This window comes from Equus quagga, chromosome 14 (assembly GCF_021613505.1).
Source record: "Equus quagga isolate Etosha38 chromosome 14, UCLA_HA_Equagga_1.0, whole genome shotgun sequence".
Taxonomy (NCBI): domain Eukaryota; kingdom Metazoa; phylum Chordata; class Mammalia; order Perissodactyla; family Equidae; genus Equus; species Equus quagga.
In genome coordinates this window covers 88,689,996-88,717,897 of record NC_060280.1, presented here as the reverse complement: position 1 = coordinate 88,717,897, position 27,902 = coordinate 88,689,996, and the positions used below count along the sequence as shown (strand labels likewise).

Genomic DNA, 27,902 nt, shown 5'->3' with positions numbered 1-27,902 from the left:
TGGGTCCTGTCCCCATGCCAGCGGGGGCAGCAGAAGTGGCAGCAAAAGCTCTGACTGCCCATGGGTCCTGTCCCCATGCTACACTATTCTCTAAATAAAAGAGCACTACTGCCAGATCTTAAGAGTCTAAGAAATCTTTCTTTCGACTCCTCGGCTCACCGACCCCACATCAGTAAATATATGAAGGATGAGGGCGCTGCCGTCCCGGGAGCAGCGTCCCCCGGCAGGGACGGGTTGGTGTGGAATCTCCCCATCGCCAGGAGTTCTCTGTGAGACAGGACCCCAGCTGCCCCCAAAGTGGAGCCCCCTTAATGCTCCCCTTGCCTGGGCCCCTCCCTGACCCCCGGCTCCAGACGTTTCCTAGGACCACCTCCCAGACTGGCCACCTGTGCGCCAGGTCTCGTCTCAGAGCCTGCTTTTGGGGGAACATCAACGAAGACAGCAGCCCCGGTCTGCTCAAAGCTGGTGCTCCGATCCCTGTGCCAACCTCGTGGATCCAAAGCTCCAGGAACCTTTTGTAAATGCGGTGGGAAGGGCTTCTGGGCTGGAGGAACAGCATGCGCAGAATGCTCCGAGACGAGAGACGTTCATTCATTCAACAAACACGTATTGATCCCCCACCTCTCGGGAGTAGACGCTGAGGCAGGTGCGGGGGCGGACGGGGTCCCTGCCCTTCTGGAGCTCACGGAAATGGAGTCACAGACAAGCAAGTCAATCCAAAGAACTTCCGCAAGGGGATGAAGAGTCAGTGACCAAACCGTTAGGGCCAGCGCCGGGCAGCGAGTGGGGTGTGGCCCAGCATGGAAGGCGGGCGTTCTGGAAAGTTTTCAGGAGGCGGCTCAGGCCACAAGAAGGGAGGGGCCGCCTGTGTCAGGGATGAGGGGAAGGGCATTTGAGGCTGCAGGAACTGCAAGGTGGCCACACCAGGGCTCAGGGTGAGGGGAGAGGGGGCGTAACGCCGGGGAGCGGGCTGTGGGTACCTCTGCCCGGGTCCGCAGGCCTCTGCTCTGCCGGGGCCCGGTCCTGGGGGCTGCCCGAGACCGCTTGGCACCCTGGAGGAAGCCCTGCCTTTCCTGGCGGCAGGCGAGGCCAGAGGACCAGCAGCTTCCCTTTTCCTCCAGGAAGCGCCAAGGGTGTGGAAGCGCGGGCAGCGCACGGCCCCGGTCCCATCTGCCCCCGTTACCACCCCCTCCTCACCTCAGGAAACGGCCCTCCAGCCTCCAGGGCTCCGGCCAGGACCAGGTTCCCCTTGACCCTGCGCTGCCACGCGTCCCAGAGCCCCATGTGGCCCTGCCACCGAAATGGATGCCAAATTCGGCCCCTTCTCCAATGCCACCGCCACTGGCCCAGGCCTCATCCTTGTCCCCCTCCTCTCCACTCTCCGTCCTTCCCCTTGTCCTCCCCATCCCCTGAGTGTAGCTCCCGCATCCTCAGGAGGGCACCTAGAAACACCTGAGTCAGGGCCTGTCCGTCCTCTGCTCAGAACCTTCCATGGCTCCCACTTCGCTCAGAGCAAAGCCAAAGTGCCCCTCCCCCCAGGCGACAAGCACCTGCATGCTCTGCCCCATCCCCGCCTGCCCTCTCCAATTCTAACTCTTTTCATTTCTCCTGCACTCCAGCCACACTGGCCTCCTGCCTGTTCCTAAGGCAGTTCCTACCTCAGGGCCTTTGCACATTCAGCGCCCTCCCTAGTACACTCCCTCCCTCCCCGCCTCCCTCTGGTCTTTGCTCCCATGTCACCTTCTCAGTCTTTCCCAGAATATTCTATTTAAACATTCATTAACTCTCACATTGCTTATCCTCTGCCCTGCTTTCTTTGTCTCCTTAGACTGCTCAGGAGCTAACACTCCATCTATTTTATTTTTGTTTCTTGACTGTCGCCCCCACGAAGACCATCTCTGCACGAGGGCAGAGACTTTTGGCCGTCGTGTCCATGGCTGGGTCCCCAGCACCTGGAACGGCGCCTGGCACAGAGTGTGCGCTCCATAATCACCGTCGAGAGAGAGAGGCAGAGACAGAGAGACAGAGAGAGAGAACGACGCCGTTATAACTCAGAGGGAGGCCTGGCCGCGCGGGGGAGCTCGCGGCCCGCGCACTTCGGACCCAGACCAAAGGACCCGGGGAAAAATCCACCAGAAAATGACCTCCCCGCGCAGGGTTTTCCCAGACCCTCCGAGGCGCAGGGACATCCCCCGTCCCCACCCTGCGCCTTCGCCCAGGCGGCTCTGGGCAGGAATGGGCACCCTGCACCCTTCCAGGAGAAAGATCCCCGTGGAAATTCCTTCAGGACCGTGCGGGAGGGGAAGGGACGCTGTTCTGGATGACGAGTGACTCGCAGCCCCTCCCGCGGAGGAAGGGCTCCAGGGTTCCCCGGGGCCCCCTCCCTTCCCCTTCTGCCGCGCGACCTCCCTGGCCCCTCCGCGGTCTCCATGGCGCCGCAGCGCGCGTCCCACAACAGGAAGCCTTTAGGCGGCACGACTTGGCGCTCGGGGACCCCGGGTGCTCAGCCTCGACGCGGTGGATGCTGAGTCCTGGGGTCACCTGCGCGTGCCATGCCTGGGGGGGGGGGGGGGGGGGGGGGGGAGGGAGGGGCCTGCGGACGCCACGCCCGGATCCCAGCGCATCCCGCCCCCACGCCCCACGCCCTGCTGGAACTGCCCGGGGCAAACGCTGCGCCTATTTGGTGCTCGCGCCTCGGGTTCGAATTTCCAACAGGAATTTGAGCGCCCCCTCTCCCCGCCCCACTTCAGGCCCTAGGAGCTGCCTCAGGTTCCCTGCAGGAGGCAAGGGTTCAAGCGCCCCCTCTTTTCTCCCCTGTCGAGGTCGGCTGCCTCAGTTTCCCCGCGGAGCGTGGGGGCGGCCGCGGAGGCGCTGGAGATGTCAGGACCACGTGGCTTCCTTCCCTTTTCTGGAAGCTGTCCTTTTCTGGCAAGACACCCTCTCGGCCGGGGCGAAAGGGGAAGCGAGGCAGCGGGGGTGGGAGCACCCGTCGGTGAGGGGGACGCAGATCCTCGGATGTGGTGACGCCGCGCGTCCTGGAGCTGCCTGGGCTCGCTGGGGCCGCTTCTCGGGAAATCTCGGTGTCAGCCCGGCGGGGGCGTTGATGGAGGGCGCCCTAGATCCCCCACCAAGCCAGGGTCGTCCCCTCGGTTAGAGAGGCCTGCGTGCACTGGGGAGTCACACTTGACTTCGAATGGCCTGGCCGCGGGGAGCCTCAGTTTACCCCTCTGCCGAATGGACACAGTAACAGCCCCCGCGGTCCCGGGAAGCTGGTGGCAGTCAATCAAGCGCTCAGCGCAAGGCGATCGCAGAATCAAGGGCAGCCCGGCCCGGGGACGGGACCCCGCGGCGCGCCACCGCCTCGGCTCTCATTACTTCAACTCGGAAATTCCGGGCTCGAGCGGCCAGCGAGGGGGGACCGGCCTACTCGGGTCGGGCACCCTCTCAATCCGGAAATGCCGGAGCCCTCCTTCTGGAGGGGAAAGCGCGAGGTTTCCGGGAAGGAAGCGCCGCCCCTCGGCCCCCCGTGGCCGCGACTATAAAAGGGCGCGCGTGCCTGGGCGGCCCAGGAGCGGCCACAGAGCTGCGCTGCCCTGTGCGCCCCGCGCCCGCTATGGCCCCCGGTGCCGCCCGCTCCGTCCTGCCCGCGCTCCTGGCCCTGCTCGGGGCTCTGCTCCCAGGTGAGTCGGGATCAGCAGCTCAGAGTGCGCCCTGGGCGCGGCCGTCTGGGGATAAAGCCATGCGTACTTAGGGAGCTGTTTATGGGAAGTTGGGGCTAGTGGCAGCGATTGACAGTCAACAGCCGTGGATTCGAATCCAGCCCTGCGTCACCTCCATGTGTGGCCTCCTGCGCCTCTTGGAGGAGCCTGGATTTCTCAGCTGTAAGATGGGGAAACAAACAGGGGCCACCTGGCAGTATTCGTGTGCTGGCCCAGCTGGGCGCCTGGTCCCAGGTGGTCCGGAGACGTGGCCCCGCGCGCAGCCCAGTAGGCTGGGGACCCCTCCCCCAGCGCACGTACATTCTGTTCCTCATCCCTACCCCAGGGGAAGTCCAAGGCTGCTTCTGCTTGGGGGAATTCCGGGGCTGACTTGCCCAGGGAGCAGACGCTGAGATGTGGGATCGGCCCGCACCCCCCCACCAGCTCCCCCCTGGAGGGAGGGGAGAAGGGGGCCAGCGGGTGGCCCATGGTGGGCAGTGTTGGGAAGCCCGAGAGTGGAAGATGGACACCTCGGTCACCAGCTCCACAAACCCCTCTTATCCGGCCTCCAATCTGGGTTCCACGACTTTCTAGCCGGGCGACCTCGCCTCTGCACGCTTCGTCATCTCCCTCTGTGAAATGGGACCGATCCCAGGATCAGCCCCGGAGAATTCCCGGAGCTGCTACCTTCACACGCTCCCACCCGAGAGAGAACAGACCCTCAGCCCAAGGCAGGAATCCTTGGAAGGGGCAGACGGGTGGGCTCAGACACATTTTGTCAGCTTTGGGGGCGCCAGGCTCTGAGGCAGCCACCAGTTTCCACCTTCCTACCTGCAGCCGCTCACTCCCTGCCCTGAGCCGGGGGCTGCTTGCATTAGCAGGGGGTGGCGTGATTATATTCACCAATCTTACAGATGGGGAAACTGAGGCCCAGAGAGGGGCGACCACTTGGCCAAGGGAGTGAGGAGCCAGCCTGATTGGAACCCCTCCATCCGTGGAGGGCTGGCCTCTCCCACCTGACTTCATGTCCCTCCGCTAAAATGCTCTGTGGCTCCCCATTCTCTCAGAATGCAGAACACACCCTGGCATGGCTTCCCCTGCCCGCGTGAGCTTCCTGATCTCATGTCCCCCAACTCTTCCCCCTCGCGCCTGCCGCAGGGCCTTTGCAGTTGCTCCTTCTGCCTGGAAGTTGTTTCTTTTTCTCAGGGTGGCCAGCCCAGCCTTATCATTCTGATTCTGCCCACACAGTGTCCGGTCACAAAGGCACTGTCTGTTTCGCCACCCTGTTTGGTTTTTATCAAAGCTCTTCCTAACATCAGTTATCCATTAACTCGTTGGCTCATGATTTTTTTTCTGTCTCCCACACTGCAGGCGGAGAGTTCCCTCTTGTTCGAGGCTGGGACCCCAGCACCCAGCAAAGCATTTTAGATCCAGGGTTTGCAGGAGCCCAAATATCAGTGACGCCCCCAGAAGCCATCATACCGCGAGGAGGCTCGGTGACAGTGAACTGCAGCGCCTCCTGTGCTGAGCTGGGCCTGGAGATCGAACTGAGTAAGAAGGAAGTGGCCCAGGGGGTCAACTGGAAGACCTTCGAACTGAGTGATGTGCGAGAGGACATCTCTCCAATATGCTACGCAAACTGTCCCAACCAGACGGAGTCTTCAGTGTCCATCACTGTGTACGGTGAGTGGCCGAGCTCAGGGACTGGCCTCGGCAGGCTGGGGTGGAGGGGCAGGGCGGGTCTCGCTTCCCCTTCAGGGCAGGTGGGGACACCTTCAGAAAGTCTCTCTGCCATTTGCAGCCCCTCCTTGAACGTCCTTGGGTGCCTGTAGGGTTTCCACAGGGATCCAGTACATTCAAGAAGGCTGGCTCTCTGGGCCTCACCCTTTCAACCCGGACAAGGTCCTAGATTGAACCCTTAGAAAAAAAGGCACAAATTAAAAGCCAGCCCTGAGATGGCATTTGTCACATCTTGGCAACAAGCTGAAGAATTGGTCACAGCTGTGCTGGTGGGACTGCAGGAAAGCGGGCAGGCCTGGGACATTGCTGACAGGGTGGGAGCGTCAAGAAGCACCACCCCAGGGGGAGAATTGGGCGTCAGTCCTCGAAGTGACACACACACATGTCTCTTGACGCAGCAATCCTGCTCTAGGGAGTTGGTCTCACGTGTGTCCCCATCCACAAGGACAGAAATTTGCAAGCCTCTTGAATGTAGGGGGCCGGGGAGCCATGCTGTGGGGCCACTGTGTGATGGAATAGTATGCAGCTGTGTAAAAGAATGTGGCAGCTCCTTGTGTCTCGAGAGAGAAGGAGCCCCAGGGTGCACTGTCAGGTTCAAAAGAGGGAAAGGATGCCCAGAATGAATGGCCATCCTCGGCGTTAGGGGGGCGCTGGGAGAGCCGGGAGGGGGGATGTGTTCATGCAAAAGAGCCTTGACAGCAAATGCAAGAAGTAATAAGAGTATTGTTGGCGGTGAGGAGAGAAGCAGGGGGCTCCGGGAGAGGGCGGAGTGAGTTTTTTTTCCCTGCACCTCTTTTTTTTTTTAAATTTTGGGAGCTGTGAGCCGTGAGAATGAGTTGCCATTACCATAGGCAAGAAATAAATAAGTGAAATGCAAATTAAGACAAACCAAAGCGGAATCAAACAAGGAAGCGGGAAAGAAAGAGAACTGGCCGACTGGCCTTTGGCGGAGACAGCCTTGGATTCTAGTCTCAGCGTGACTGGTACTAATTGAGTGACTGTGGGTGACATGGCTCTCAGTTGACTTTCCCATGAGACCCCCCCGGCTGGGTGGAATGACGCGGTACGGCCTGAAGGACATTCCTCCTGCACGGGACCTGGGCAGAGGACGCTTTGGAGCAAATATCAGGTTTCTTTCTGACTTGGGGGATGTTGGAGCAGATGCTGGCCAGGTGAGGGAAGTCCCCAAACACTCCCGGTGGCCTCCAAAAACCCCGGGAAAACCTCAAAGGACCTGCCACCCAGGTCTCCAGGTTTGAGTCTCGGCACTGCCACATTGCTCCCTCTGTGACTTTGGGGGCTGGATTTTGCTGAGTTTCTGCCTCTGAAATGGAGCAGATGGCTGGCACACAGTCGCCAGGGGACTCCCCTAGGACAGACTTTAGCTTGGTTCCCCCCCACCCCCCCACCGCCCAGTGTGAAGTGAGAGACCATCCCCAGGTGGCTGAGCTTTTTCTGGAAAGGTCAGAGTTGTCATTTCTGCAGGGGGTAACTAATTGGGCCTCGAAGGGTGTGTAGGAGTTGGAAGACAGGCATCTTGGCAGAGAGAACAGCCTGGGCAAAGAGTTGGAGCATGGAGGCATGCAGCAGGACCTTGAATGCCAGACTGAGGAGCGAGGCCTTCTCTGCGGGGTGATAGGGAGCCATGGAGGGTGTGTGAGCAGGTCAGGGATCTTGATAACAGCAGGCTGGGCTTACAGGAAGCCAGAGAGCAGTTGGCCGTGGCCTTGTCCAGGCCACACATGTTGTGGCCGGTGGTTGTGGCCAGCAGAAAGGTGAGGGGCAGACAAATATTTGTAGGGTGGAGTAACGGGGACTCGGCAAGGCCCTGCAGGTGGCAAGGTCAAGGAGCCGGAGAGGATAAACAGAACACCTCCCCCAGTCTGGCCTCCGGGCGAGGATCTGGGCTCTGAGATGGGGGTCTGGGGGCTGAGGTTGGAGGGGCCTCCGACTCTGCAGGTTGGGGTTGCAGCTGGTGGTTAGAGGTGAGGGCTGAGGGTTTCCGTGGCCTTTTTTTTAAACAGCTGTAAGTGGGCGAAGCATCATGCTGTATTTCGAGAGTTGTCCAACCACCGCCACACGTCTAATGTTAGAACATTTTCCTCACCTAAAAATAAACCTCATACCCTTTCCCCAGTGCTCTCTAAACCTCTTAAATGGCCTACGAATCCTTCTACCTCCAATAGCCCCATTTCACAGCTTAGGAAACTGAGGTTCCGTTTCTCCAGCTCCGAGGGCGGGGGCTGTTCCAGAGGCAAAGTCACTCAGCCGTGAAGCTAGGACTCAAACCGAGGTCCCTGACACTTGAACAGTGTTTCTGAGTGACATTTTGGGGCTTCCCCTCCCTGAGGAGCCCGGGTTGAGCCCCAGCTCACTGGGGTCAGCTGTCCTTTTTCTCTGGCTTAGATCCAGGCTTAGAATTCTGTCCCCTGCACAGAAAGACCCAAGCCCGCCTGTCACATGTTCAGGGGTTAGTCAGTTTCGTTTTGAGGTCTGTGAGTTGCTTTTAAATGTAACATTTCAGAGGAATCACACAGCCCATTCGGGAACTTTTTTCTGGTAAAAGTGGTGCCTGAAAGGCTCGAATCAGTGTGGGTGGCCCAACTTGACTTTTTCTACAAATAGAGAGCACCCACTGTGTGCCAACAAGAGAACAGGGTAAAGCAGAGATGGGTGCCCTCGGGCGCTGACAGGGGGAACAGAGGAGAAGGTGACCTGGTGTGTCACAGGGTGAGGGGTGGAGAAAAATAAGGCCAAGAGGCGAGAAGAGGGAGGTGGGGTCTTCTTAAAACCATCTCCAGCAGCCGGGCAGCTGACATTTCCTGTGTGTATTTGAGCCGAAACCTGGTGGCAGGGGACTCTGTGGTCCCTTTCCACTTTTCATTCTTAGATGCTGCAGTGAAAAAATTGTTCTGTGCCCTTCGCAACCACTTGGGGCCTTCTTACGGGTTTTCCCTGGAGTTCCTCACATTCCTGCCTGGCTTAGGTGGCTTTGGGTGTGTTTGGGGACAGGTGGGACCGGCGCCCGCCCCAGCGCCCCCTGCTGGCGGTTGGCCCTTTCAGCTCACAGGACACTCCTCCTGGCCCCCAGGGTTCCCCGATCTCTTGGAGCTGGAACCCCTGCCCTCCTGGCAGCCCGTGGGCCAGAACCTCACCCTGAGCTGCCAGGTGGCAGGCGGGGCGCCCCGCGACAACCTCACCGTCGTGCTGCTCCGCGGGGAGGAGGAACTGAGCCGGCAGCCAGCGGTCGGAGAGCCCGCCCTGGTCAACCACACGGTGGAGGCCCGCAGAGAGGACCACGGCGCCAACTTCTCGTGCCGCGCGGAGCTGGACCTACGGTCCCGAGGGCTGGGACTGTTCCAGAACAGCTCGGCCCCCAGGCAGCTGCGAACCTACGGTGAGGCATGAGGGAGCCCCAGAGAGGATGGCTCAGGGGGTGCTCCCTCTGGGGGTGCAGGGTCCCTGGGAAGGAGGGCCCCTGGCCGTGGGGGGACTGAGAAGGTGGTGACCTGAATTGCCAAGGCATCTGGGAAGAGCATGTTCTTGGCCACTGGGGTGGCGTGTTCTGAGAAGGGGTGCCCAGGCTGCCGGGTCTTCTAAGGCTGTGACTTTGGATAAGGGGCGCGTGTGCTCTGGGACAGGGGTGACGCAGGCCTCAGAGTCTCCCAGGAAGAGGAGGCTCCAGGTGGGGAATGAAAATGTCCCAGGAAAGGGCTTGTGGATGTGCGTCCCCTCTGTGTTCACACTCACCCTCTCTCGCCAGTCCTGCCAGACACAAACCTGAGCCTCTCTGCCCCCCGGGTCGTGGAAGCGGGGACACAGGTGCTCGTGGAATGCGTCCTGGGTGGGCTGTTCCCGGCGTCGGAGGCCCAGGTCCACCTGGCGCTGGAGGACCACAGGCTGAACGCCACAATCACCTACAACGGGGACTCCCTCGTGGCCAGGGCTCCGATGCAGGGGCTCGCGGGGGAGGAGGGCACCCAGCAGCTGGTGTGTGTGGTGACGCTGGGAGGCAGGGACCTGCGGACGCGGGAGAAAGTGACCATTTACAGTAAGTAGAGACAGGGGTGGGGCTTCTGGGGGGCGTGGCTGAGGCAGGGCGGGGCCAATGCCAGGGGCAGGGCTCACGGTATGCCCCGCCCCCAGGCTTCCCGGCTCCCAAGCTGACCCTCAGCCAGCCCGAGGTCTCTGAGGGGACGCTGGTGAGCGTGGAGTGTGAGGCCCATTCTCCAGCCGTGGTGACGCTGCACGGGGCCCCAGCCAGCCGCCCCTCTGAGAGGCACCAAATCCGTCTGAACGCCAGCGCGGAGGACAACGAGCGCATCTTCTCCTGCTTGGCTACTCTGAAGGTGGCTGGGCAGATGGTACACAAGAACCAGACCCGGGAGCTCCGAGTCCTCTGTGCGTGGGACCCCTGGACAATGACCCCTAGCCTCCAAGGCCCAACCCCAAAGCCCTCATGAGCCCCTGTCCCGAGGCCCACCCTGCCCGTGACCTGGTGACTCCCCCTTCCTGGGTTCCTACCCAAGTCCCCCAGTCGTAGATGGGGAGGGGTGTTCTGGTCCCCGATCCCTTCCCTCACCTTGCTGTGTTTCTCCAGATGGCCCCCGACTAGACAAGAGGGACTGCTCAGGAAACTGGACATGGCCGGAAGGCTCGAAGCAGACGGTGAACTGCCAGGCCTGGGGGAACCCGACCCCCAAGCTGACCTGCAGCCGGAAGGACGGGGCTTTGCTGCCCATCGGGACCCAGATGCTTGTCAAGCGGGAGATTGCCGGCACCTACCTGTGTCGGGCCGAGAGCTCTCACGGGAAGGTCACCCGAGAAGTGGTGGTGAACGTGATATGTAAGTGTGCCTGGGTTCAAGGTCGGGCAGGGCAGGGGCAGTGAGCCCGGCTCGACCCTCCTCACCCCTGTGTCCTCCCCACAGACCACCAGAATAACGTGGTCATCATCATTCTGGTAGCGGCTGTCATCATCTTGGGCACGGTGGGCACAGCTGCCTACATCTATAACCGCCGGCGGAAGATCCAGATATACGAGCTACAGAAGAAGGCCCAGGAGGCAGCCGCTCTGAAGCTGAACGCCCTGGCCTCACCGCCCTGAGCTGTCCCTGCGCGCCTGGGCGGTGGTGCCACACTGAAGAGTGGCGGACATAGGCCATTTCAGCTACACGCACCCTCCCAGTATGCCTCAGTCAGGATACAGGCAGCCTTTGGGGTCGTGGTGCCTCACCTAGGACCCCAAGGCCTCACACCTGACATGCAACCACAGGACTGAGCCAAGGAGGCATAACAGTGAGGGATGTCAGTGTCTGACCTGGCCGGATCAGCGATGGAGATGGGTCCCTCTGACATGGGGACACCCAGCTGGGAACCACTGAAACTGACCACCACTGCGTGTGCTGAGGCACCACCACTGCGTGTGCTGAGGCCACAGTCCTAACAAAGAAGTGGCCCTGCACAGACCCATGCAGCCTCGAAACACAGATCCCCACACATCCTCCGACAGATGCCAGCTGCAGTGCTGCTGTCCACTGACTGTCCCCAACCCTTGACGATGACATATTTATTCATTTGCTCTTTTATCAGCTGTTTACTGATTGCCTTTGATGTGGGCTAGAATGGTAAACAGGAGGAACATAGGTTCCTGCCCTCAGGAAGTTCTCAACTAATCTCATTCAGGGTCACCAGGTACAGTTGTACTGGCTGTGCACTGCACAAGAGTACAAGTGCCAGGTAACAAGATCAAGCGGGGCTGGAATTCCCCACTTCATTGGCCAAGCTGCTTTCCTCTGGAAGTGGACTATCAATGGCCACGTGGTTAACTGGTGACATGCCCAGGGACGACCCACTGAGCCCTTACTCCCCCCTCCCTGCACCCGATCTTGGTAGGCCGCTTCTCCACCCATCGACCTCTCTGCTAGTGCTCACAAGAACACTTGGGGGCATGCCCACTCCTTGGCAGCTAGACCATGGAGTGCCATGAAACTATGCCCAACCCGTGTGCCTCTGCCTCGTCCGACCTGTCTCCATCTCATTGGAGCTGTCTGAGAACAGAAGAGTCTGGCAGCTCCCTATTCCTGCAGCCGCGAGGGCCCTCCCCGGAGGCCGTGTGGAGGAGAGGCCTTGGCGCATGGGCTCCGGAAGCTTCTGCCTGTGCTAATAAAGCTTTTCATCCGCCCCAGCCTGGGTGACTTCAGGGGAGCTGTCACGTCCAGCTGGAGCCACAGACCTGTCCTCTCATTTCCGCCCCCAAATAAACACTGCCAGTTCAAGGCCCATCCCTGAGGCTCGAATCCAAATCTGGGGCTTGTTAGGAACTTTCGAGATTCCAGTGAAAATTAAAGTGACAGTTGGTTTATAATGGGGTCAGGAGTCCCGTTCTTGAGCTGGGTTTGGCGGAGTCGGCGTGGGGGGGGGCTGGATATCTTGCAGGACTGCTGGGTCTTCAAGGGGCCTCTGGCTCTCTCCAGGCGGGGCCGAGGAGGCGGGGCTGGGGCCTCCTTATCTCCAGAGCCAGCCTTGCTCCCTGACGCGGGGCCCCTCAGTCCGGGCTCTTTGCCATGGGGCCTCTGTTCCCCATCTCGCTGCTGGTTTTGCTGACCGCCGCGTCTCTGGGAGGCGGGAGCGCGCGGAGGCGCCGGGCGGCGCGGGCGCCAGGCCCCGGGGGCAGCTCTCCGGCGCCCTCGGGGACCTCAGCGCCCTTCTGGGTGCGCATAAGCCCCGCGTTCGTGGCCGTGCCACCCGGGAGCTCAGTGTGGCTCAACTGCAGTAGCAGCTGCCCCCTGCCGGACGGGTCCAGCCTCCGCACGGGGCTGCGGCGCGGCCAGACGCTCGGGGGACCGGGCTGGGTATCCTACCAGCTGCTGGACGTGAGGGCCTGGAGCTCCGACGTGCTCTGCCTCGTCACCTGCGCGGGAGAAACGCGGGGGGCCACGGCCAGGATTAACGCCTACAGTGAGGGCCGGGGGCTTAGCCGGGCTGGGGGGCCGGGAGGGGGGCAGAGGGGGCAGCTGCCAGTCGCGCTAGGGGGCGCCCGCGGACCTTGCTCAGCGGCCCACTCTCGCTCTAGAAGAGCCGCGCAGCGTGATCCTGGAGCCTCCGGTCCTAGTGGGCAGTGAGTACACTCTGCGCTGCCACGTGACGCATGTGTTCCCCGTGGGCTTCCTGGTGGTGACGCTCAGGCGCGGCGGCCAGGTCATCTACTCCGAGAGCCTGGAGCGCTACAAGGGCTTGGATCTGGCCAATGTGACGCTGACCCACGCGTTTCGCGCCAGGCCCCACGACCTCTGGCAGCCCGTGACCTGCCACGCGCGCCTCGATCTCGACGGCCTGGTGGTCCGCAGCAGCTCGGCACCCATCACGCTAACGGTCCTCGGTGAGGCACCCTTGTAATCCCGGGGACTTTAGGAGGTGAGGGGACAGGTTATGATTCCAGGAGGGCGAGCGGGCCAAGCGTGAGGTCCAGGCGGGTCGTCACCCCTCCATGTGCTCCGTTCCTAATTCTCACCTCCTGTCCCCAGCTCTGAGCCCCGCGTCCAAAGCCGTGGCCTCCACGTCCATCGCAGCCCTTGTGGGGATCTTTCTCGTCATGGGGGTCGCCTACCTGCGAAAGTCCCTGGCGATGCAGTCCCGGTCGTAGCGAGGGGTGGTCCACGCCGGCTAAGGAAAAAGGGATCTGAGCGCATTTGGGGACCCCTACTGGATCAATAAAGCCTTCCTCAGCCAGACTGGGTCCGCGGTCTAAAGGTCCCGCATGAGTGCGTCTCCCCGAGGAAGTGGTCTTTCTTGGCCTGGCCTCAATCTCTTTCTCCAAATTCTCGGTCTCCCTAAGGGGCCCTGAGGGGTCCTCGCTCTGGTCCCCCTGGGGTCCCCGGAGCTCCGATCCCTCTGCATTCCCAGCCGGTGTAGTGTAACCTCTCCTGCGGGCGCTATGGGTGCGGAGCAGTGGGAAAAGCCGGGGCCCTGGAGCGCTTCGGGCTGGGGGAGGGCTGTTTCTCGGGATGGCTTTTCCTGATTGGCTCCGCCGCCAGCACGCAGCGGCTCTGATTGGATGTTAAGTTTCCTTTCCCATCCCCCCCTCCGCTTTAGACCCCGCACTTTCGTGGAGCACAGGGGTGGGAGAGCACGGATCCCCAAGGGTCACCATCAGCGCTGGGAGTAAGAACACAAATGGGTGGGGCCCCATGGACCCATGTAGTGACTGCGGGGAAGGAGCAATCAGATGGTCCACGTGGGATGTCACAGACTCGCGTCCTAGCAACGTCCTGATAGTCACCGGGCCTGGTGGGCACGTGAAGGGGGGTGTCAAAGCTTGCGGCCTGGCTGCGGGGTCAAAAGTGTCACCGTTGGTCCCTTGGTCTCGCGTGGACATAGAATCCGGGCCCGCACTGGATGCGCGGCAGTGCCCCCGCGGTCCAGGACCCCGCCCGCCGCACAGAAAGGGGATTCGGGACGCTCTCTGGCTGCTTGCGCTCACACACGCCGCGTAGACACGTGCCCGCTGCACGCTGGGTAAATACAGACCCAGAGGCGAGCGGACCCTAATTTAGACGCCCGGGAACGCTGCGCGCACGCACACGTGTCTCCGACTCGCTGGCACCTTCGTCTCCGCCCCCTCTGTCGCGTGCGGGGGCGGAGCCGGAGGGGGACGAGGGGCGTGGCTGTACCCTCAGCTCTCCTGGGTCAAAAGGGGAAGGATGAGCGAGCGAGGCATCCTCACACCCGCCCCCAGCGCTGTGCCGGCCCCATCCTGCGCTTCCCAAATCTCTCCCAGCCCGCAAATCAGTCCCCGCCCCGAGCGGCGCTGGTGGGAGGAGCTAAGTCTGGGGGCGGAGCTCGGACTCCGGCTCATTATCATAGCATCTCAGCTAGGGATGGGGTGGGGGTTTGAGAAGGGCAACCCAGCATCCCCGACCTCCGCGTTGCCGCCGGGGATGACGCGAGAGCGCGCGTCCGCCCCCAGAAGGCTCCGGGAGACGGGGTCGGCCTCCGTGTAGACCCCGGGGGTCTCTCGCTCCTGCCAGCACGTCTTCACCAAGGCCGAGAGCCTGGCGCACGCTCGCCCTCCCGCCCCCCCGCCGCCTCTGCCGCCGCCCCCTCCTTGGAAACCAAGTTACCAACGTTAAACCAATCCCCGAGCGCAAGTCTGCCTCCTCCACACCCTACCCGCCGCGCCGTCCTCTAGCCCAGCTCTGCGCTCGCGCTCCCCTCGCCTCCTGCGCTTCCCCCGCGGCGGCGATGCCAGGGCCCTCGCCAGGGCTGCACCGGGCGCTGCTCGGTCTCTGGGCTGCCCTGGGCCTGGGGCTCCTCGGCCTCTCAGGTAAGAGCCTGTCCCTGCTCAAGGTGGACAGGGCGGGGGCGGAGTTCGGGGATCAGAGAAGCGGCCGCAAGCCCCTCCCTGCTCCGCCCTCGCCTCGCTCCCACGCTTCTGCTCCCACCTTGAGCTCCGGGCGTTCTCCTCTATCCCTCTGGCCCCCAAGACACAGTGGAGACCCAGCTTCCCGCCTCCTCGCTCGCCTAGGTCTCTACCCTCCCCTCTTCGAGATCCCGAGTGCTCTCCCGCGCCCAGCCTCGCGCCCTGGAGACCCCATGTTTCCCTTCTCCCCTTCCGGGGTACCTCCTCACGCTCTGCTTTGCACCATAGCCCACGGGCTGGCATCTTCCCCACTCGCGAGCCGCGAAGACCCCATCTCCCCACCTGCCGTGACTCAGAGGCGCCTTTCCCGCTCTACCCCGAGCCTTGGCAACCGAGTCCCTTGGCTGTTCCCGGGGTTCCTTCCAGGAGCCCAGCCCCGCGTCCTCTTTCCGTGTTCTTCACCCGGGTTTGGGGTCCTCACTTATCTTTCACTCAGCCTCATCTCTCCTTTGCCCTCGCCTCAACCTCAGTCTCCTCCTCTCCGGGCGAGAACCTGAGAACCCGTTCGTTCCACTTCCCCCACCCGGGGTCCCCTCCTCCCAGCGTGGCTGTGTGCGTCCAAGACCCCATTTTTCCTCTCATCTCCCCCTCCCCCCATGCTTTCCCATCACTCCATGGGCACCTTGGAGACCAGGGCTCTCCATGGGACAGGGCTGCCATGTCCCAGGGACACCCTCGAGGTTTGGATCCTGGGAGCGCGCCTCCAAACCTGAGGCCTGGGCAGGACGCGGGACTCCTGAGTCCTTCCCTGCTTGCGACCTCTGCTCATTCCCCGGAAATCCCTGGCTCGGCATAGGGGCGCTAAGATGCCAGGGAGGTGGCTCCCCAGGCTGAGCCCGCGTTTCCCCGGGCAGCGGTCGCGCAGGAGCCCTTCTGGGCGGACCTGCAGCCCCGCGTGGCGCTCGTGGAGCGCGGGGGATCGCTGTGGCTGAACTGCAGCACCAACTGCCCACGGCCCGAGCGCGGTGGCTTGGAGACCTCTCTGCGCCGGAATGGGACCCAGAGGGGTTTGCGGTGGCTGGCGCGGCAGCTGGTGGACATCCGCGAGCCGGAGACTCAGCCCGTTTGCTTCTTCCGCTGCGCGCGGCGCACGCTGCAGGCGCGTGGGCTCATTCGCACTTTTCGTGAGTTCACAGCGGCCACGCTCCTACTCCACGACGTTCCCTCCTCTCCAGGCCCCGCCCCCTGGGTCACTGGGTCCTCCCCTTCAGGCCCCACCTTCTGGATCCCCATGCCCTCCCCTCCCGGCCCTGGGGTTCCCCGCGGCGTCCAGCTGAGCCTCGGCGTTTCCAAGAGCGGTGGTTCCCCCCTTGCAGAGCGGCCGGATCGCGTAGAGCTGGTGCCGCTGCCTGCCTGGCAGCCTGTGGGCGAGAACTTCACCCTGAGCTGTCGGGTCCCAGGCGCCGGGCCTCGCGCGAGCCTCACATTGACGCTGCTGCGGGGCGCCCAGGAGCTGATCCGCCGCAGCTTCGCCGGGGAGCCACCCCGAGCGCGGGGCGCGGTGCTCACGGCCACGGTGCTGGCGCGGAGGGAGGACCATGGGGCCAATTTCTCGTGCCGCGCCGAGCTGGACCTGCGGCCGCACGGCCTGGGGCTGTTTGAAAACATCTCGGCCCCCAGAGAGCTCCGCACCTTCGGTGAGTGGGTGTGGGGAAGACAAGGGGACCAAATGGGGTCGAGCTGGCGTTTCACAAGTTTGGAGGCAGAGCAATCTGAATTCTAATCCTTACTTCAACACTCACCAGCTGGAAGTTGTTTTCCTGTTTGTGCCTTGAGGATGAATTGATACGATAGTGCGTGTACAACGCTTAGTACCTATTGAGGGTTCAACACCGAAGTCCAAGTTTTGTTCTTTGACCCCCAGCCCTGTCTCCGGACGCCCCGCGCCTCGCTGCCCCCCGGCTCTTGGAAGTGGGCTCAGAAAGACCCGTGAGCTGCGCCCTGGACGGGCTGTTTCCGGCCTGGGAGGCCGGGGTCTACCTGGCGCTGGGGGACCAGAGGTTGAGTCCAGATGTCACCCTCGAGGGGGATGCGCTCATGGCCACTGCCACAGCCACAGCGAGCGCAGAGCAGGAGGGCGCCAGGCAGCTGGTCTGCAGCGTGACCTTGGGGGGCGAGAGCCGGGAGACCCGGGAGAACATGACTGTCTACAGTAAGAGGGGGTGAAGGGGGACCTCCGCCCCTCGCGGGTGGAGCCAGAGGAACGTGGAGGCGGGGCAAGGAGTGGGCGGGGCCCTCGTGGCGGGATGGGCGGGGCCCGAGAGTCGGGGCGGGGCAGAAGGAGGACTGAGACTGGATAGCTGGAGAGGCGGAGTCTGAGCCGCCCCAAGGGGAAGGTCGCAAACCCCTCGAGGCTGCCGAGAGATGTGGCCTGGCCACCTCAAGGGGGCTGGGCGGGAGGGGGCGGAGCCTGAGCTGCCCGAAAGGCGGGGCACGGTCCCCAAGGTTTGGCTGCAGCGCCGGGAGGGTCCGGGCGGATCCGGGGCACCCTTGACCGGCAGGAGGGGCGTGGTCAGTGGATGCCCCGCCCCCAGGCTTCCCGGCGCCGCTCCTGACCTTGAGCGAGCCCAGCGTCCCCGAGGGGAAGATGGTGACAGTAACCTGCGCGGCGGGGGCCCGAGCCCTGGTCACGCTCGACGGAGTTCCAGCCGCGTTCCCAGGGCAGCCCGCCCAGCTCCAGGTAAACGCCACCGAGGACGACGACAGGCGCAGCTTCTTCTGCGACGCCACCCTCGAGGTGGACGGGGAAACCCTGAGCAAGAACGACAGCGCAGAGCTGCGCGTCCTATGTGAGTTGGGCTTTAACCTCTCGCCTCCCTCATTGTGATCTCCAACGACTTGCCCGGTCCCCGGCCGTGTCGCGGAAGTGGGCCCAGTGCTCACGTCTAGCATCTCTGCATCCCACGCCCCTGCCCGCCGCAGACGCCCCCCGGCTGGACGACTCGGACTGTCCCAGGAGCTGGACGTGGCCGGAGGGCCCGGAGCAGACGCTGCGCTGCGAGGCCCGCGGAAACCCAGCGCCCTCGGTGCACTGCGCGCGGACCGACGGCGGGGCCGTGCTGGCGCTGGGCCTGCTGGGCCCCGTCACCCGCGCGCTCGCCGGCACTTACCGCTGCACCGCGGCCAACGCCCAGGGCGAGGCGGTCAAGGACGTGACGCTGACGGTGGAGTGTGAGTGGGGGTGCGCGGGGCGCATCTCTGGATCTTGGCGTCTAGGGGTGGCCAGCCTCCAGGGAAGAGTGGGAGCAGGGCCTGGGCGGTGCCTTGGGGCGGCATTTCGGGAAAGAGAAGAGAATGTAGAGAGGGACTCGGGGAGGATCTCGCAGGAGGATGGAGGGAAGAGGTAGGCGTGTCCATAGGGGCGTGGGGCGTGGCTTTTGGGCGGAGTCTTCCAAAGGCTGGCGTTCCAAGCCACCTGGCAATTTTTAGGCCCAAGATTGCGGGAGGGTGCTGTGGGCGCCTTGTAGGAATCAGAAACAGGGTTTGACTGGCGCGACCTCTTTGGTTCGGCGTCCCCGTGCAGGGCATAGCCTGCCCAACTCTTTGTGGCCCTCCTGGGACGGTAAAGAGGATCCAAGGACGTCAGGCCGGTCCCCAAACCTCAAACCCAACCACGCTCCCTCCTCCAGATGCGCCTGCGCTGGACAGCGTGGGCTGCCCGGAACGCATCACCTGGCTGGAAGGAACGGAGGCCTCGCTGAGCTGCGTGGCCCACGGGGTCCCGCCGCCCAACGTGAGCTGCGTGCGCTCGGGGGAGGCCCGAGTCATCGAGGGCCTGCTGCACGTGGCCCGGGAGCACGCGGGCACGTACCGCTGCGAAGCCACCAACGCTCGAGGCTCTGCGGCCAAGAATGTGGCTGTCACGGTGGAATGTGAGTGAGGGCAGCACGGGACGAGATGGGGTACGTCGGGATGCCCCTGGCCTGACTTCCGGGCCCTGTGTGACCCTGTGCTCCCCAGACGGACCCAGTTTTGAGGAGCTGGGCTGCCCCAGCAATTGGACGTGGGTGGAAGGAGCCGGGCGGCTGTTTTCCTGTGAGGTGGATGGGAAACCACAGCCACAAGTGGAGTGCGTCGGCTCCGGAGGCAGCAGCGAGGGGGTCCTGCTGCCGCTGGCTCCCCCAGACTCTAGTCCCAGAGCTCCCAGCATCCCTAGCCACCTGGCACCCGGCATCTACATCTGTAACGCCACTAACCGGCACGGCTCCAGGGTCAAGACGGTCGCCGTGAGCTCGGAGTGTGAGCGGGGCCCAGGCGGGCGGGGAGTGGGGGGTGCCGGGGGCCGTGCCCCTCCCTGACGCCCCCCCGTGATGGCTTTGCAGCGGCGCCGCAAATGGATGAGTCCACCTGCCCAAGTCACCAGACGTGGCTGGAAGGAACCGAGGCTGAGGCGCTGGCCTGCGCCGCCCGGGGTCGCCCCTCCCCACAGGTGCGCTGCTCCCGGGAGGGCGCGCCGCGACCTCAGCGGCTGCGCGTGTCCCGAGAGGATGCGGGCACCTACCGCTGCCTGGCCACCAACGCGCATGGCACGGACGCCCGGACCGTCACGGTGGGCGTGGAATGTGAGTGGGGACGGCACCAGATAGAGCACTGTCGGTCTCCAGGGAAATTCAAGGGCTCCTCCCTCAGTCCCATTCTCAGGGACAAGGAATCCCGGGCAATGACAAGTCCAGCCAGCAGGAGCCCAGCCTCCCTCAAATTCGGAGTCAAAAGGGCACGGGCGCGGGTCCCCAGCTTCTCCCATTCGGTGAAGCGGGGCGCGGGATTTTAGCCCCCACAACAGCCCGATTGTTCCGGAGGTGGCTCTGATGGCAGGCAGGACGCTCCCCTGCCCATCCCAGAAGGGGTGGTCTCATTGTGGTGGGCGGAAGGGGGGGTCACTTGGTCGGCGGCTGGGCGGGCGGCGCTGAGCCCGCCTCCAACCTCCTGTCGCCTGCAGACCGGCCGGTGGTGGCCGAGCTGGCCGCCTCCCCTCCGGGCGGTGTGCGGCCAGGCGGGAACTTCACCTTGACCTGCCGCGCTGAGGCCTGGCCCCCAGCCCAGATCAGCTGGCGCGCGCCCCCGGGAGCGCTCAACATCGGCCTGTCGAGCAACAACAGCACGCTGAGCGTGGCCGGCGCCCTGGGCAGCCACGGCGGCGAGTACGAGTGCGCGGCCACCAACGCGCACGGGCGCCACGCGCGGCGCATCACCGTGCGCGTGGCTGGTAAGTGGCAGCTGGGGGCGGGGCGAGGGAGCTGCAGGGGGCGTGACCTGCGCCTTGGGGCTCGGGACCCGTCCCTGCCCCCCGCTCAGTCCCCACAGACCAGCCTGAAGGGGGCTAGGGGAGAAGCGAGGGGCGCCCTGACGGGTGGCGCTGTTGATGGCGGGTTAGGGTGGGAGGCGGAGGGAGCGGACTCACTCAGGAGGAGGGACCCGCCAGGGCTGGGACAGCTGTGGGAAGGGACTGTTAACTGGGGGGCGGTACTGCCTGGTGGAGGCGTGATCCAGTTCACCCTCCACTGTGTCTCTATGGAGAAGGGAGGTTGGAGAGGGTCCAAGGTCAGTGGATGGGGCGTGGGGGCCCCCAACTAGACCTCTTGCCCACTTCGTGTATCTCTGGGGGTGGGGTCTTTCTGGGATGAAGGAATGACCCGGTCCTCATCGTTTTGAGGGTCAAGAGAGTTGAGTGACTCGTGGGGACCTCTGTGGCTAGGAGCTTATATCCCCACGTGCGGACCTGGGGTCGCACCAGCGCTGGGAGTGGCCTTCCTGGGGTGTCTCCTTTCCCCCAGGGTGGGACTCTGAGTTCCCAGGAGCTCGTGCCTGTGGGGAGGGGACAGAGGTGGCCCCGGTTGGCATCTCGTCGGGCGGGGTGGGGGACCGGGAGCTCGTCCACCCTCTTTGAGGGTCTCCCCCCCGCAGGGCCGTGGCTGTGGGTCGCCGTTGGCGGCGCGGCTGGGGGCGCTGCGCTGCTGGCCGCGGGGGCCGGCCTGGCCTTCTACGTGCGCTCCACCGCCTGCAAGAAGGGCGAGTACAACGTGCAGGAGGCCGAGAGCTCGGGCGAGGCCGTGTGTCTCAACGGCGCGGGTGGCGGCGCGGCCGGGGGCTCGGGCGCTGAGGCGGGAACAGAGGCTGCGGGCAGCGCCGAGGAGGCGCCGGCGGAGGGCGAGGTCTTCGCCATCCAGCTGACATCAGCGTGAGCCCGCTCCCCCATCCCCGCGGGCCGGGGGACGCCCCTCAGACGCACGCGGGGGCTTCTGTATCGTTTTATTTATTTAATTATTCGATTCCAGGGCGTCACCTCATTTTCCACCCACCCCCCAAACCCTTTTAAATAAAGTTTTTATAAAGGACTCTCGACCCCTCTGCTTCGGTCTCTGCCATGTGGAAGCAGCCCGGGGTTTGGATCCCAACCTGGGGCCGGCCTGTGGCCCAGTGGTTAAGTTCGTCCGCTCTGCTTTGGTGGTCCAGGGTTTGCCAGTGTGGATCCTGGGCGTGGACCTACACACTGATTATCAAGCCAGGCTGTGGCCCCGTCCCTACAGCTAGAATATATAACTATGTACTGGGGCTTTGGGGAGGAAATAAAAGAGGAAGATTGGCAACAGATGTTAGCTCAGGGCCAATCTTCCTTGCCAAAAAAAAAAAAAAAAAGGCCTTTTTGTTTTTGAGGGCTTGCTACAGGTCAGGCATCATCCACACCATCCTTTCAAGGAGTGACCTGAACAATGTTCTCTTGGTGCCCCATTTCCTGCTCTTAAGGACCCTTGAGCTGGGGCAGGGACCTCCCTCCTTCCTCCCTCTCCTTGTCGCTTATCTCTTCTGCCCAGCACTGTCCTCTGATCCGCTTCTCTTGTGGATGGGAGCCAGGGGCTTCCCCCAGGCCTGGCTCTGGGCCGAGCTGAGGCGGCCTTCCCAGGATGGGCAGAGCGCCCTTCCCAGGGGCGTGGGCACAGGGTCCCATCACCAGGATGGGTGAGAGAAAGACAGGGGCTACAGCTGGGTGTCAGCCCCCGGGGTGTCCCCCCTATTGAAGGGCGCACCCCTGTTCCAACCCCAATGCCTCCTTCACCCTGTGTCCATCACCGTGCCTCAGTTTACCCCAACCTGCCTTTCGACTTGGCCCATGGTGAGTCGGAACAGACGCACAGGGTGTCAGTCGCAACCCCCGCTGCACCCTCCTCCTCACCCCCCAGAGCAGAAGGAGCGAACAGCTGGGCCTCCCCGCCTGCCAGCCGCCTCCTCCTCGATGAAAGGAAGGAAGCGGCCGGGCCAGCTCCGTCCCATCGGCAGTCCCCCCGCTGGAAGGGGCCCAGCCAGTGCCCATGCCAGGTACAGAGGCAGCAAGGGACAGGCGGGGTGCAGCCCCCGACGTCCCACCGCTCCTGAATAACCTCTGGAGCCCACAAAGTCCTGCCAGCCACGGAGTCCTTGCTCTCGCCATTCCCTCTGGCTGGACCGGCCCCCAGCTCCTCACCCCTTAGTTTATTTTCTCTGTAGCACCGAACACAACTTGACATCCTGTTAGATATTTGACTGAATATTTGTTTACTGGCACTCAAGAAGATTGGGCCCGCTAGACCAGGGATCTTCATTGTATTCGCCACACAGTGTCCCTGTTAGGACCTGGCACACAGTAGTTGCTCAATAAATGGTGCATAAGTAGATTAAAACAGCCGTGAGTCTGCAGACACACAGTGAGGCCTTCCTGGGTTCGATGTATGTCCCCGAAGGGCGCCATCCTGGGCACTGGGGTGGCCTGTCATGGGCAGGGACACAGGTGTGGTGGTGGCCTTGGACCTCTGAAGTCATGGTCCAGTAGGAGAGATGAATGTGGATGACATAACCCCGGGAGAATCGGAACTTCTGGTAGGTTCTAAGGGGGAGATCAGCAAGGGGCAGAAATAGAGCCTGATGTGGGGGAGGGGCGGGGGGGTCTTTTCCAGGCTGGGCACTTGGGGGAGGTCCTCTGACGAGGTGATGTTGGCGCTGAGCGCCCCCCACCAGCGTCGAGAAGCGGCAGCTGTGGGAGATGTGGGGGAGGCTGCTTTGCCGAGGGAGGTGGGACCGAATGAGTCAGGCCTCCGAGGCCGTCGTCACAAGCTCACCCAGGAGACACGGAGGATCTCACAGGCTTGCCTTCCCCGGGCTGCGGCCCGGCAGGCCTCCCCCACCACCACGGCAGGGCCCACCCCACCCTGGCTGCCTCCCACCCATCCTTGACTCCCCCTCCTCCCTCCCTCCCCGTGGGCGGGGACGCCTGGGTGCCTCGGTGACAGTGGCAGAGCCGAGCTCTGCCCAGGGCCCGGCTTCAGGCTGGGGACACCCTTTGGGAGGGTTAGACAGAGCTTGAAAGCAGACGGGGGCATAGCAGGGACTGGTGTGCACAAGGAGGCGGCAGGTGACATTCTGCAGGCAGGGGGAGCCGACGGATGAAGGGCCCGCTGGGTGTGTATCACTGTGTCACCTGTGTGTCTGTTGACATGTGTGTATTGTGTCTGCGTCTAGCGACACGTGTGTCCGTCACCTATCAGTGGATGTGTGTCTGTCAACACACGTGTCTGTCTTGTGTGTGCTCTGTATCTGTGTTCGTCTCACATGTCAGCGTGTGTGTGTCCATCTTGCATGTGTCCGTGATTCTCCATGTGTCGTCTGTCCCTGTGTGTGGCGGCTGGGACGTGTCCTTGTCTGGGACGGTGTCGTGACTGTGGCTCCTTCCTGGGGGGGGGGTGGCCAGCGCCTGTCTATAGGACAGTGTGTGTGTGTGTCCCTCAGAAGCCCAGTGAGAAACCCGCTGCCCCAGTCCCAGGCTGGGGGACAGGCAAGGGAGGGCGCACGAGGTGGCAGCACCGAGTCACAGCACTGCTTCTCTGAGAGGTTCAGCTCTTTATTGTCACTGCTGTTAACAATATGAGGATTGCGGCTCAGGGCCTTTCCCAAGGGCTCCGCCAAGCTGGATGGGAGCGGGGGCAGGGAGGGGGCCAGGGACCCCCTGAGTCAGGGGCTCTGGGGCCTGAGGCCTGGGTCTTCCACCTGGGGTCCCTGAACGGGGAGGAGGCAGCCTGGGGACCCCTCCAGACCCAGGTCTTTCTCCACTCCTGCTAGAAGGGCTTCTGTCCATTCTCTCCGTGGAGAAACTGAGGCAGGACAGGCTCATGGGTGACGAGCGGCTTAGCTTTCCTGAGTTGGGCCTGGGTGGGGGCTCAGGGACACCCCACACCTGCCACACAGCCTCTTGGGCTGGACATTTTTCCTGGGCACCAGCCAGCAGCTGGCGCACCGGGTGCCATATTTCTTGTACCTGGAGAAGGGGGACAAGAAACAGTCAGGATGCAGCGGGGGCCCAGAAACCGCCAGGAGGGGACCACCTTCCCCAAGGGCTGGGGGGGTTCTTCCTTCCCGATACCCCACGCTGGCCAAGCGTGGACTGCTCTGGGGCCCCCACCCCGGCCCCCTCCTCCGCCCTGGGCACCTGATGCCACAGGCGTTGCAGAGAGGGGTCCCGTCCTCGGCATCTCTCCAGAGAGGGGTCCTCTGGGTCCTGCAGGAAGCACAGCGCCGGGGCCCTGAAAGGACAGAGGTCAAAGGGTATGGGTCCGAGGCCCAGAGGCCTGGCTCAGGAGGCCTGCATGGGGTGGAGCCCTTGGGCGGGGCTCCGGGCCCACCCTGGGTGTTGCTGGATCTCAGATGCAGAGAAAGGCAGGAAGGGAGACAGATGGCAAAGCTCGGCAGAGGAGGAAGCTGGGGGTGGGGGTGACTCAGCCCGAGTGGAGGGGGCAGGGAGCAGGATGAGGAGAAAGGCAAGGAGGGGAGGGAATTGGCCCCCGAATATTTATAGCTCCCGTGTGGCCAGGACTCACCCAGGGCCTCGCTGCCTCCTGAACTGGTCTCAGGGCCCCGGGCCGGGCCTGTCGGGGGAGCCTGGTGACGGCTGCTGCAGGCCGGGCTGGGGGCAGACACGGCGTTACCACTGGGGGACCTGCATCCCGGCCCAGACAGCCCCCCAAATGCAGATTGACTATCAAGGCATCAGGCATTCCCTCGAGGAGGCAGCTGCCGCCTGAAGGGCCTTGCCCCTCGTTAGTAATAATATTAATAATAATAATGATTATTATTTGAAGAAGCAGGAAGCCCAGGCTAGCCAGCCAGGTTCAATTCTCCTGTCCTTGCCGTGTGACCCCCGGACAAGAGATCGCACCCTCTGTGCCTGTTTCTGCATCTGTAAAATGGGCTTCACCAGGCTTCAAGGAGCCCATCGATGTCACGTGCAACTTGTTACCTCTTATTATTGATGTTGTTTCTGCCAAACGGCGGCCATATTGTGACTGGAAAAAGTTACAGATGCCTCAGTGGGGTCAGGCCCTGCTCACGGAGACGAGCCCCGGGCTCAGACGGGGATGTGAGTGGTGCAGAGCACCAGGGGCCGGGACGCCCCAGCCGAGGTCAGGCTCCCAGACGGGCCATTTCCAACGCAGGGCCCGCCCCGCTGTCATTAGGAACTGCATAGACGCGGCCCTGGGCCTCGCCAGCCCTACCTGAAGCTGGGTGTGATGTGCAGGCTGCAATCCGGCTTGATCTCAAACGTCAGGGTCACCCCCTGGAACCGGGGGTCCGCTTTCTCGGCCCCCCGCTGGGGGTGCGGCTGCTTCCGGGGCCTCCTCTGTGGTGTGGCCGGAGGGGCCGGGGGAGCCCCCGGGGACCCCAGGCTGCAGCATTGCGGACTGATCGGGGTCAGCACCTTCCAGGCATCCCTGGGCGGACTCGGGGGTCCCAGAGTCCCCAGGGCCTTGAGCTCCCAGCAGGGCCCCAGGGCCGGCTGGTCCGCGGGAGGGGGCTGGGCCAGCCCCTCCGCTGTCTCTTGGAGGAAGTGCAGGGCGCTGACGGAGTCCCCAGGTGCAGGCCAGAAGGACCTGGGGACAAGGGGCAGTGTGGTCACCCCCTTCCCTGGGCGGCACCCACACAGGCCTCCGAGGCACGGGGCAAGGGAAACCGCCTGGCCTCTGACCCCTACAAGACCCCAAGCGACCCTGGGGACCCCAATTTCCCTGTAAATACCAGGAACTAACATTGTGACCCCGGGATGACCCCTGGAACCAGAGGTCAACCGCAGGGCCAGGCTGAGGGAAGGGGCGGCCCCTCAACGCACCTGCCGCTGGGTCCGAGGCGGCCTGGGGGCCTCGGGTCCTGCCTGGCGGGGGGCGCCGGGGGCGGCTCGGGGTCCAGACAGGGCGGCGCCAGCAGCTCGCGCAGCATCCTCGAGAAGTCGGGGGCCGGCTCGGCCTCCATGGCGCCCCAGCCCGGCCTCCTGCCCTCCTCCCGCCGGCCCCGCCCCGCCAGGCCCACCGACGAGCCCCACCTGGGTCGGGGGCCCGCCGGCTGGGGGCGCTCTGGCCGAGGCTGCGAGGAGCCCCAGCGGGGGGCGGGGCCGCGGGGTCGGGCGCCTCCAGCCGGCGACGCCGAGCACTCACTCCGAGCCACCCCGGGGCGGCCTCGTCCCCGGCTCCGCGCAGCCGCCTGCACAGCCCTGGCGGCCGCCGGCGGCCCGGACCCCCCGGACCCCTCGGCGGCTGCTCCCCACGTGGCCCTCAGGCTCGTGGCCCTCTCCTCCAGCAAGCAGGTCCCAGGCCCCTGCCTCAGCATCCCCGCCCGCCCCATCACTGTGGGAGGGGACAGCTGGGGGTCTGGAACATGCACGTGTAGACCCCAGGGTCTGCCCCCCAAGGACACTCAAGATGCTGGCTGGAGGTCTGTGAGGAAGTTTTATTGACACTCCCATTGGATTCCACCGCTCGCCACACCCCCATTCTCGGGAGCTTGGGGGAGGCGGCCCCAGCGGGGGCCCTGTCCCCACCAGAGCCGGACACAGATCTCTGTGGCCTCCTGGGTGCTTCCGACGTCTCTCTCAGGCCTGTCCGTGCTCTGGGCTGGGCTCGCAACGTGGCCTTTCCTCCAGTCCTGGCTGTGGCGCCATGGGTGTCCTGGAAGGGGCAGCTGCCCGTGTCAGTGGGGCTTGGGGACGTGGCCATCCACGTAGAAGTTCCTGGTGATCTTGGGCAGAGTGAATTCAGCCCCTTCCAGCTCGGGCGTCAGCACGATCTGGCAGCCCAGCCGGGAGTTCTCCTGGAGCAGGGGCGCCATGTCCAGCATGTCGTCCTCCCTGGGACGCGGAGCACAGTGATTAGCAGGGGTCATGGGGAGAGCCCAGGGCCAGGCAGGGGCAGGCGGGTGGAGGCCAGGGGGAGGGGTCAGCAAAGCTGGGGTGCCCTGTGCTGCTGCCTGGGGGGACTGCTGGACCCCAGGAATGCACAGGCCCAGGCCTGCAGCTCGGCGCTTGCTCACCTCTCATCAGGGGGCGGCAGAAGGTCCAAGTGGTCCTCACTCACGTAGACATGGCAGGTGGAGCAGGCCAGAGACGCCTCACAGGCCCCTGGGGGCAGCGAGTGAGGCAGCGCCGGTGAGGGGACGTCAGACAGAAGCCCTTTATTTCACCGCGCGCCCCTCCTCCCCCCTCCAGGGCCTGCGCACCCACCACGTGCCCCCTGCACTCTGTCAGTCACTCAGCCAGCTGTCCCCTAGCCGCACAGAGGGTTTGCAAAGGGCTGTCGGGGGTCCCCTTTCCCAAGGACGCCCCACAGGCTGAGGCTCAGGCTGGGTACACGGACCTGCTCATGGGCACGAACTCGACTTCAAAAGCCGGGCCAGGTCCCTGGAGCCACCGAGCCCTCGCTGGGGCCCTCACTGTGCTAGGTGACTGTGTTCCCGCCCCCCTGCGGCTCCTGAAGGAGGGACCCACTCACTCAGCACCAGGGGAAGGAGGGGAGGGGTCAGCAAGGAAGGATTCGAAAGACGCAGAAGCTGAGGTTTTCTGCTTGTCCTCGGATACACTGACAACCTTGCGAGCGACCACTAAGAACGGCGCTTGGGGATGGTGTCCCCCTGGCCGGAAACCTTGCCAAAGGCTTTTTTTTTTTTTTTTTTTTGAGGAAGATTGGCCCTGAGCTAACTGCCACCCCCCCCTTCCTCTACTTTACATGTGGGACGCCTACTACAGCATGGCGTGCC

General features: G+C 63.7%; 5 protein-coding genes across 5 annotated transcripts in view; 3 read left to right on the top strand and 2 right to left on the bottom strand.

The window, feature by feature from the left end:
• The first annotated feature begins 2,863 nt into the window (after positions 1 to 2,863).
• Positions 2,864 to 11,804, top strand: ICAM1 (intercellular adhesion molecule 1). Its single transcript, XM_046686239.1, has 7 exons — positions 2,864 to 3,680; positions 5,070 to 5,381; positions 8,530 to 8,835; positions 9,202 to 9,489; positions 9,585 to 9,839; positions 10,039 to 10,284; positions 10,369 to 11,804. Exons 1-7 carry the CDS (start codon positions 3,614 to 3,616, stop codon positions 10,542 to 10,544), a joined length of 1,650 nt encoding a protein of 549 aa, XP_046542195.1. The 5' UTR covers positions 2,864 to 3,613; the 3' UTR covers positions 10,545 to 11,804.
• A 119-nt stretch (positions 11,805 to 11,923) lies between these two features.
• ICAM4 (intercellular adhesion molecule 4 (Landsteiner-Wiener blood group)) lies at positions 11,924 to 13,102 on the top strand. Its single transcript, XM_046686240.1, has 3 exons — positions 11,924 to 12,397; positions 12,513 to 12,818; positions 12,964 to 13,102. The coding sequence occupies exons 1-3, from the start codon at positions 12,004 to 12,006 to the stop codon at positions 13,080 to 13,082; spliced, it is 819 nt and encodes a 272-aa protein (XP_046542196.1). The 5' UTR covers positions 11,924 to 12,003; the 3' UTR covers positions 13,083 to 13,102.
• Positions 13,103 to 13,112: 10 nt separating this feature from the next.
• ICAM5 (intercellular adhesion molecule 5) lies at positions 13,113 to 21,193 on the top strand. Its single transcript, XM_046686241.1, has 10 exons — positions 13,113 to 14,762; positions 15,713 to 16,495; positions 16,723 to 17,010; positions 17,393 to 17,647; positions 17,781 to 18,029; positions 18,488 to 18,730; positions 18,819 to 19,097; positions 19,181 to 19,420; positions 19,798 to 20,064; positions 20,763 to 21,193. Exons 1-10 carry the CDS (start codon positions 14,681 to 14,683, stop codon positions 21,038 to 21,040), a joined length of 2,964 nt encoding a protein of 987 aa, XP_046542197.1. The 5' UTR covers positions 13,113 to 14,680; the 3' UTR covers positions 21,041 to 21,193.
• A 2,549-nt stretch (positions 21,194 to 23,742) lies between these two features.
• ZGLP1 (zinc finger GATA like protein 1) lies at positions 23,743 to 26,495 on the bottom strand. The gene is made up of 5 exons (XM_046684624.1): positions 25,987 to 26,495; positions 25,376 to 25,750; positions 24,701 to 24,786; positions 24,313 to 24,406; positions 23,743 to 24,141 (listed from the first exon to the last, which is right to left on the bottom strand). Exons 1-5 carry the CDS (start codon positions 26,493 to 26,495, stop codon positions 24,012 to 24,014), a joined length of 1,194 nt encoding a protein of 397 aa, XP_046540580.1. The 3' UTR covers positions 23,743 to 24,011.
• An 85-nt stretch (positions 26,496 to 26,580) lies between these two features.
• The window catches only part of FDX2 (ferredoxin 2), a 4,345-nt gene continuing 3,023 nt past the window's right edge, over positions 26,581 to 27,902 (bottom strand). The window contains exons 4-5 of the mRNA XM_046684625.1: positions 27,180 to 27,267; positions 26,581 to 26,997 (exon numbers count right to left, since the gene is read on the bottom strand). Coding sequence (XP_046540581.1) covers positions 26,841 to 26,997; positions 27,180 to 27,267 — 245 coding nt within the window. The 3' untranslated portion in view covers positions 26,581 to 26,840. The remainder of the gene's footprint in view (positions 26,998 to 27,179; positions 27,268 to 27,902) is intronic.